The 9,815-nt window shown below is 43.0% G+C and overlaps 1 protein-coding gene across 1 annotated transcript in view; it reads left to right on the top strand.

Annotated features, from left to right (window-relative positions):
- The first annotated feature begins 639 nt into the window (after nt 1-639).
- EFCAB2 (EF-hand calcium binding domain 2) overlaps nt 640-9,815 on the top strand; it is a 28,937-nt gene continuing 19,761 nt past the window's right edge. The window contains exon 1 of the mRNA XM_056487558.1: nt 640-775. Coding sequence (XP_056343533.1) covers nt 754-775 — 22 coding nt within the window. The 5' untranslated portion in view covers nt 640-753. The remainder of the gene's footprint in view (nt 776-9,815) is intronic.

Here is a 9,815-nt window from a genome sequence, read left to right as displayed (position 1 = left end):
TTCAATAAAAAAAGCAAAAATAAGTGGCTAAAAGGCAAATAGCAAACGTTAAAATGTTATGAAAAAGTGATTTTTTTTTTTTTTTTTTAATCAAAGAAGCCCTGTTTGTGCTCCATGTGTTTTTTGAAATTTCTGAAATTTGAAAATTTTTGAAATTGGCTTCCATGAATACTGAGGGCATCATTAACTGTTTGAGAGGTGGAATTGAATGTGTGAGGAGGAGTCATCCATGCGGGCTTTGCAAAACTGAACATCTGACATACAAGCACCTGCTGCAGTGAGGACAAGGTTTTAGTTCTAGGAATTTCATAAATACTTATTTTCTAGGAATATATATGCATCTTGTCAGAATATTAATACTTGTATTTTTCTCTACTTTCGCAGTTGTCTTAGAGTCAGAAGAACCAGGCATCGCAAGCCTGTCTGCTAAAACACTCAGCTAAATTTAAACCACGCAGTTCTATTTAATATCACTAAGACAGAATATTTTAGCTGTTTTGCCGTGATGGCGTTTAGAATAAAATGTTCTTTCACTTTCTAAAGCTCAGACACAAATCTCCGCGGTTGCTGGGGTGAGCGGTGTTTTAAAGAGAAATGGAGTCCTTTGAGGTGGCGGGCTGAAGGGGTTCACTCGATCCCCGCCGGGAAGGGCGCTGGGGTGCAGCGCTGTCCGCCCCTCAGCCCGGCACCCGCGGGGTGAGCAGAGGGCCCGGCCGGCCCGCGTCGCCATGGCGACAGCGCGGCGCTGCGGCCATGGCGGAGAGGAGGTCCTGGGGTAAGGCCCGGCCGGGGCTCCTCGCCCGGCGGTGTGCGGACGGGTCGGGCCGGGACCGGGGCTCCTCGCCCGGCGGTGTGCGGATGGACCGGGGCCGGGCGCCACCGAGTGAAGGAGCGAGGCCCGCCCGCCTCAGGCCTCGGGCGGCGGCTGCGCGGACAGCCTGGGGCGGGGCTGGGGCCGGGGGACGCAGGGAGGCGCGCGGGGCGGGTGCAGAGACACGTATTTACATACTGAACTGCATACATACCTACATACATGCGTACATATATATATATATATATAGGCACACGCGTGTGTGTGTTTGTTTTTGTGCGTGTATTCGACATCGTCACGAGGGGAAGAGGAGGGGCAGGCACTGATCTCTGTGGTGACAGTGACAAGACCTGAGGGAATGGGCTGAAGCTGCGTCAGGGCAGGTTTAGTTGGATATCAGGAAAAGGTTCTTCACCCAGAGGGTGATGGAGCACTGGAACAGCTCCCCAGGGAAGGGGTCGCAGCACCAGCCTGACACAGTTCCAGAAGCGTTTGGACAGCGCTCTCAGGCGCTTGGTGTGATCCTGTGCAAGGCCAGGAGTTTGACTCAATGATTCTTGTCGTCCCTTCCACCTCAGCTCGTTCTGTGATTTTAGATATGTCCGTGCCTCTATCTATCTGTGCGTGCACACTGTGCGTGGATGTGTGTACGTAGGTACATGTATATGAAGGCACACACGTGCATATTGACACAAACAGAAAAACAGAAATACTTCCATCCCGTTCAGAGCGGCCCAGCACTGCCTCCACCTCAGGGCAGGGGGCTGCTCTGCAGCACTCCCTGCCACGGGGGATGCCACCAGCTGCCTCTTGGTGCTGGCAGCCTTGCTGTGGTTTTGCCACCACACAGGGTGCGCCCAGGCTAGGGGGTGACGAAGCCAACGCCCTTGTCATGGCATGGGGTGTCTGCCAGGGAGGCTGAGATGGCTGAACCTGCTGCTGGGTTTTAGCCCCTCAGTCGTTCCTGGATGCATTGGGCTGTCTCTGCCGCGAAAAAGTAATCTCTGCTGCTGATAGCGCCATGGCTTATTTTTAGAGGCCACTGAGTTCTACTTCAGGGAGTGTTGCCAGAAATTCTATTTTATAGGCTAAAGGTAATTCCTTCTTCTAGAATATTCAAGTATCATTTCAAAGAAAACATATTTTCTGTAAATCCCACAATATTGTAGCTACTGAAATCTGTCCTTTCTGTAACTAAACTTCTGTGTGTTGCAATGGTTTGCAAAGTCTAAACATTGTGATTGAAATAATATAATCAATGGATTATTTAATGTTTTTTGGGAAACAATGTATGCCTCAGGAAAGTCTTGTATAAGTGGTTGTTGTGGATGGTGCTTAAATGACTAATTTGATTTTGGTACAAGTATTTCTAGCTGCACTTTGCAACATAGATATCTTGAAGAATTTAAACAATAAGACATAGCTTCCTTGAGGACTGCTCGAAGTGTTGTTTTTTTTTTTTTTTTTTTTTTTTTTTAAATATTGCTTTTAATGTGGAAGTCTATGTTTTGCATTTATCTAGTGGTGCAAATGAAGCTGAGGCACAGGACTGGCAGAGGTGGATAGAAAGGATAGAATAATAGCCTAGCAGTCTGCCAAACCATCTGAGATGGGAGAAGTAGTATTGGGAAGCCTGGCTCCATATAATTTGGGTACCCATTTGGATAATATTGAGATTTTGTGCTATTTTGTCAAGCCACAGCTGTAAACTCTTGGAGAAGGAAGGTCATGGGTTATTGATTGCTAGATTAAAGACTTTTAATGCTTTTTTTTGTAGTTTCACAATGAGAGCATTTTGTAAGAAGTTTAATTATTGTATTACTAAAGACAGACTCTCTTGGGATTTTTTATGCTCATGTGTTTTTAACATCCTGTAAAACACTACTCCCAGTAGGGCATCAGATGTCACCTTCTAGAGGAGAATTGTAGTGTCATCCTAAACGACCTTAACCCATAAACTCCAGCCCTGGCTTGACCAGTGGCAAGTGGCAAACTGGACTTTAGTTTCTTATCTGTAGAATGAGGGCAATAACTCATGTCACACAGAGCATCACTTCTGTAACTCACAAGAATCTCAGCCTGTTATTAGGCAAACCAGTTGCTTATTGCCCTTTAAAGGTGCCTCATTACTGTAAACATGGCTGAGGAGAGCTAACAGTCAGTGTCTCATTAACAGAAGCAATCCCTTAGGATTAAGTCACTTATACCACTTCAGAGTTGCTATTAGCCTTCCTGCTGATAGCATTAGAGGGTTAATTAGGATTCCACAATTCTGGATTCACACATTGATTGTGCTTTCCTCCAGCAAGTATTCCACATCTACACAAGCTGCAGGTTTAACTTTGTTATGTTTCAAGTTAATAGCATTAGTTGTATTGTCAAATAATTAGTCCTTAGGGTATCCCTCTCAGTGCTTAGCAGAACTGCAATTCCACCAGCTTTCCTGGAAAGGTTTCCCTTAGGTCCTATTAGTTCCAAGTTGTGTCTTCTTCGAAGCTGAAATGCCTGCTTGAATGTTTTACAGATATACATGATGTATACAAGGAAAAACAGTGAGAGGCCAAATCCTGCTACTTCTTGTACATGTTACTCACATGAGTATTACCTTCTAGCTTATGCAGATGTTGTGAATAAAATCTTGTATGTGCATAAATGCTAATGGCACCATGCCCATACTGTATGTAGCTACATGTGTTATGTCTGAGTTTATATCCCTACATATGTGCTTCCAACAACATTTAATGTTTTTCTTCACACCCATGTGATCATGCTAGAATGTTTGTTTAATCTTTCACTTTTGTACATTTGTCCCTATCTTCCCTCCTATCATTCTGTTTCTTTCCCCTTTTCTGCTATTTAATTCAGTCTGTCTGTTCTTCCATTTGCTCTCAGATACTGTCTTTGTAATTTGACATAATGTGTCAGATTTTCCAAGTCTTAATACCTCTGATCTCAACACTGATGTTGCTAGAACCTGAAAGCAAAATGTAAGACTCGTAGTGCCTCAAGTAGAATTAGACTGAAGACAAATTATTCTCCATTTGGGATTTAAGAAATCACATGAAAGTACATAAAGGAGAAAACGTTCAGTGTTCCTGTATCATTATGGAAATGTTATGTAATTGATCAGTATTACAGTTTTTCAAAGACCATATTCTTTGTGCCAGATAGTGCACATTTAAAAAGCAATTAATAAGTCATGAATTTTAATCCAAAGGGAAATATATTGAATAGTCTGAGCTGCTACTTCACCCACTTACACCTGTATGGAACCAAATAACTAGTTGTGGATAACGGTGTCCCCAGAAAGTTGCTTGGTTCTGCTGTGAAGACCTATGGAGAATAAGTGTTCAGCAAGGATGATTTTCTCTGGTAAATGATTAGTAGTTGTTCTGGGTAGCAATCTGTAATCAGGCCTCACAAAACCTCTTTGTGCCACGGATGAAGACACACCATCGTGTGGATCGTGGGAAAAAGTTTTCACTCCTATTTTAGTATGTAAATACAGTAACAGTGTGTTCAGTCATACATATATGTCTGCTCTTTGCCTGCCCCCTTTGCTGCCTGGCATGCTGGTGAAATCAGAGATACTGGAGATAACATTTGAGGAAACCTAATTACACTATTCAACTACTACCCACTTTCAGAGAAGCACAGTTATGCCTGTGTCATCTGCCCTGCTGAATCTTCTCGTGCCTGGAAGGAGGATCTAAACCTTCCCTGTCCACATCACCTCACCTGGCTTTGTCTGCCTTTTGTATTGTTAGAGATACTGAAAATGTGCTATCACTGCTCATTTTATTTTAATGGTTTGAGTCAAAGCTGAGAGAGCCTTGTAGCTGCTGTGAGCACTGTAGGCAGTCATAACCATTAATTCTGCTTGGAGCACACTTAATTAACATGAGAGTTTCAAACCTGACACAGAAAAGCACTTAAGCTGTGCATGACTTTGGGGAATCCCACTGAAAGGGATGATGCACATGATGTTGAAGCACATGAGTTCTTTTAAGAACTTGTTACACTGAGAATTTTAAAATGTATTTCTGACAGTTTCACAAATGAGCACCAGCATTTGAAAGGTATAAAAGCTCTGAATTAAACACAATAAACATTCAGGCTAAAGTAGTCCATCAGACAAATTATCTTGAATTTAAAAAGTGGCAGTTTTTAATTTATGGGGGAAAAAATATGAAATTAGTATGAGCTGTTAAAAATAAGTAGCTTTCATAGGGCTCAAGCAAGCAGTATTTCAGCTCTAGAAGAAAATCTGAATATATGAAATCACTTAGGAAATCAGTGTGCAGTTTTATCACAGTGGAATTTATAGATGAACACTTTGAATATTTTGTATCCTCTTGTTGACATTGATGTAAAAAATCACATGAGGAGAAAAGTTTATAGTCTTTATTAGACTGTAATGCAGTTTGACATGCACCCTGACATCAATCTGATTTATGTTTTAATATTTGTACTTATTTGACAGCAAAACAAAAAATAAATGATGTCCATCTCCCATGACAAACATAGGTTGTAGATCTGATCCTGTTGGCTGTACTCCCACAGCAGAAATTGATCTCAAATGGATATAGAATAGGTAATTGTAGATTGACATGTTTCTTGTTTCCATGGTGCATAAAATGGCAGAAATTTTTTATTTTGGTTCTACTTCTAGCTGATTTATTGCATAAAAAATTGGATGGTGTGCAAAGAAAGGCTTTAAACTTTTTTCCTTTTCAACAATGCCAACCAGTGAGCTCGAAAACTCCCACAAATTATCTTTCCAACAATAGTTAACTTATTATTAAGAATTTCCATGTCTACACACTAATTACTCTGAAATCTGAGGGGTTGGGAGGTTTTTTCAGTTTAGCAGTACCTGTATTTTGTGTGAACAGATACTGCTTTGTTGCTATTGGCAATAAAATGTGTTGGGCAAAAGATTGTGGAAGGAAAATGGTCTTCTGGATAACAGAAATGTGACATGAACCTGTTGTCACAGCCAGTGTTTAGCTCCCCACTGGGAGGTGGCCATGCAGACAGGGATGTTGGTCACACCATTGCTCTGCCCTGGCCAAATCTTGCCATGGGGTCCAGCTGTGCTGCTGTTTTCTGCCTTGAGATAATGGCTGAGGTGGGGCAAGAAGCTTAAAATAGCTTCTACATGTCCTGTGAGGTATCCTGAGGGAAGCAGCAGCTGCAGCAGTGATGTCCCATCTCAGCCTGTGCAGAGGTGTGCCTTGTTCTCAGCATGGCAGTGATGAGGGAAGCCAGTGGGAGAGTCAGTGACAGAGCTTGGAGTGCTCAGAGGTGGCCAGAGAGCCTGAGCTTGCAGATACCCAGTGGGAAGGTAAAAGCTATTGGCACAGGGAGGGGCTGGAGGTCCAAACCAACTTGAGGACTATGTGATACCTAATGGGTCTCAGCAATATTTTTATAAATTGCCTTAAATTGTCTATGCCCACCTTTAAGAAAATACAGATTCCCAACTGTTTGGAAATGCATTGTCTTTGCTGTTCAATGTTGTATATGGGTGGGTAGGATGCAACAGCCTCATGAATGTGAGATTGGAAGGGATTTTCTTGGGTGCAGCCTAGGGTTGTATAGAATCACAACCTTCAAAAGCTTTCCAAGCACCATCTTAAAAATGGTAAGGATTATTGTGTCACTGGTGTAAGATCACAGGAGGTTCTGGACTGTTACTATTGATGGTCAGGAAAATTAGAAATGAAATCTGAAGTTCATTTTTGAACAGCTTATATTGAAAAACTTTTCCAAGTTTGCTAACTTTTTCCTTTAGCTTAGTCTGCTTGAAATGATGAATGCCAGAAATGTCTTATTCCCCATTGATGTTAAATGTGTATGTCAGTTGTCAGCTGAAATGTTGTTCAAATTCAGAATATTACTCTTAGGTAAACAAAAAGAAAATTGGAGGTTCATTCATGGTATGTAAAGAAAGTGATTTTGCTCTGTAAGCGATACTTTCAAGGCAGCGCCTTACAAACCAAGCAGCTGCAGCAGCAAACCCCTGTAATCCCTTGCTGTTTTGTTTCACTCTAGCAGTCTTCCTTTGCTTGGGCAAAGACAGAGTACTGCAGATAGAATTGACACCACTCTAGAATTTTTTTTTTTTTTAACCCATTTAAGACACCAGATTGAAGGGTTTCTGGTAAATTACATAATAATAGTCTGTATTAAGTCATACTTAAACCCCTCATTCTGCCATTATGTTGCAGAAACCAAAGAAGAACATTTACATACTGCTCTGTTCTAGCAGCAGTACTGTGGTACTGCAGTTAAACTTCATAATGTCTTACGTTGAAAATAAATTTCTTCTCAGAACACTCACATCCAGTTGATTCTGCTGCTGGTTCTGGACCACTTGAGCAATCAGTGTGCAGAGACAGTTCAGGGGGAATATTCAATTTATGAGACATGTGCTGCTGCCACACATGCAATCAAGTGTACATTGTCAGTGACAAGTGGCATGGTGCCCTGTTGGGACTGTCCCACATCCTTGGCAGGGTGAGCTGCTATTGTGGGTCCCATGGCAGCGTGTGCACTGCCACATTTTGGTGAAACTTGGTGTGGTGCATATATGGGTGTCAGAGTTGTCCTTTGCAGCTCTGCCATCTGTTTGCAGGGCCAGCACTGTGGAGAGTGCAGGAGAAATGGAGACAGATGACAGATGCCTTCTGCGACCGCACAGCACAGCAGCAGGCCTGTGTTCTGCCAGTGCCACAGCCTGTGTAAGCTGCTCTTTTCAGCTGCAGCTGGAGATACAGCAAGACTCAGCATCACCAGGAGAGCTGTATATCCTCACAGGGCAGGATGCTGCTGGGGATGAAAGAGGATATAAATATGGGCTAGACATATCTCTTTCATTATATCCCAGGTGTGTCTGAGAGGAGGCATACAGAACAAATTGCAATGAGATTACTGTTTTTGCCAGCTCTGAGCTGCCACAAGAGTGCTGGCTGGTGCAACTGCCAGAGTTGTGATTTCAGGGATGTGCAAGACATTCCTAATGGAGATTTATGCTGAGTTTATCTCTGCCTTGTAAGAATGGACACTGCATGCAGCTGCTATTGACTTTAAAAAAGTATCACTGTTATTCTTTGCAGGCTAACTAATGTCAAGTGCTGACATTTCTTTCACTTCACTGACGAAGGATAACATCATGAAGTATAAGATAATCATTGCATATTGCCTATGAATCATGGCTGTGCAGAAAGCAGTCCAGATCTATGCATAGATTTGACTTCCTCGCTTTCTTTGGATGACTGGAGGCACATCTCTACATCATCTTCCCCAGATCTCTTCAAGACAAGATCTTTAGTATTAAAAGGAAAGGATTTCCCCCATCATTCTGCAAGATAGTGTGACAAAGCATGTTGTTTCTCTGCCCTCAGTGCTGGCTGCATGTAATAGCAAATGTTTGGCAACTTGTCTGTGGACACCAGCTAGTGGGAGAACTTTGCTGTTAGAGATGGACCCATGCAAATGACTCCAAGCTTTGTGAAATCAGGCTTAGCCACTAGTTGATAGCTGCAAAATGATGCTGTGCTTTGCTGGCTGAAATTCAGCTCATAATTGTGATTTGGATACATGACTCTTCTTAAGAGTCCTTATTGCGTGCTGCTTCCAAAAGTAATAATCTGCAACAGTTGTGAGGCCTGTGAAACCAGCAGCATGGCTATGGCTGACTGCTTGGGAAGACAGGCAGGGCCAGGTCCTGAGACCTGCAGTGGAGCATTTCATGATATCCCTCTATTACTGCTTTAAAAATGTTACAGCTACTTCTGGCATAAAATGTTTGATAAAATGCTTATCAAATGAAAATGTGTGTCCCTGTAATCCAGGAGTCAATAGCTTTTTCTGTCCTGTAATACCACTGTAACTTTCCCATCCCAGGGTCTTGAGGCCCACCTCATCAAACTTCCTTCTAGGAAGTGCAAAAAGGCTAAATGGACTTGAAGAAAAAAAATCTGTTTCAAAATTTGAACAAATAGTGAGGTGAAAAAAGAAGAAACTGGCTTTTCTGCAAGGGCTCTGCAACAACAAACTCAGAAAGTGTGGGCAAGCAGACTTGTGTGAAATCTGGGAAGAGAGAAACCCTCAGGGCTAGGGTAGGTGCTGGTGTATTATGAAAGATGCTCAGGAGGACTGCCAAGTGTTTCTGCTGTAAGTAATGATGACTCCAGATTCATTCAAGCTCTAAGAGATTATCCTACTTTTAATCTGAGGTTTGTGCATCCACAGAGCAGCCACTACCTGCATTCCTTCGATTTCCCAGTGTTATGTATTCTCCAGGGGGTGTAGACGGTAAGATGTATGTTATAGTTCACCTGCACTATTTACAACAGGGGTGAGGTGACAGTGGGTCAGGACACAAGGAATAAGGGACTTAAGAAGATCAGGTCAGAGCATTAGCTCTCACTGTTGAGTATTTCAGAGTGCAGAAAGATTTTGTACTCATGGTGATGAAAGTCTTTAAACTGTGGCTACAGAGAAGGGTGCAAGACTGGGCTATGAAGTCACACAGCAGGGTGCTTGTCGCTGGGCAGGAGCTGTGGTACCCCCAGCAAGGAAGGGACCATGGGGGGATGGCAGGAGGAGCTCAGGTCTGCGGCACCGCGGAGCAGGAGCAGGAGCAGAGCAACAGCGAGTGGGAGCTGCAGGAGGGCTGGGTATTTGCTTGCGCACTTCCTTGCTACTTAAAGGAGGTAATCACAATAATCTCCCCGCCCAGTGCCGTCCTGGCTGGTCAAAACAGAGAGCAGGAAACCTGCCTCTGCTCCTGCCTGTGCGGGAATGCTACTTGCATTGCATTTTCTGGTGGAAGGGTTTCTGCCCACTATCACCAGCAAGGCAGTGGGTGATAACCTCCACTGGAACATTTTCCTTGTAGATGTAAAAGGAATGCTCTAGAATGGCTTAAAAATTACTCACTAGAAAATCTGTCAGATTATCTTGCAATTTTAATTGCTAATGGGCCAACTTTTCT

This window comes from Oenanthe melanoleuca, chromosome 3, assembly GCF_029582105.1.
Source record: "Oenanthe melanoleuca isolate GR-GAL-2019-014 chromosome 3, OMel1.0, whole genome shotgun sequence".
NCBI lineage: Eukaryota > Metazoa > Chordata > Aves > Passeriformes > Muscicapidae > Oenanthe > Oenanthe melanoleuca.
The sequence above is the reverse complement of the archived record's forward strand: the minus strand, read 5'-3'. Positions and strand labels throughout refer to the sequence as shown.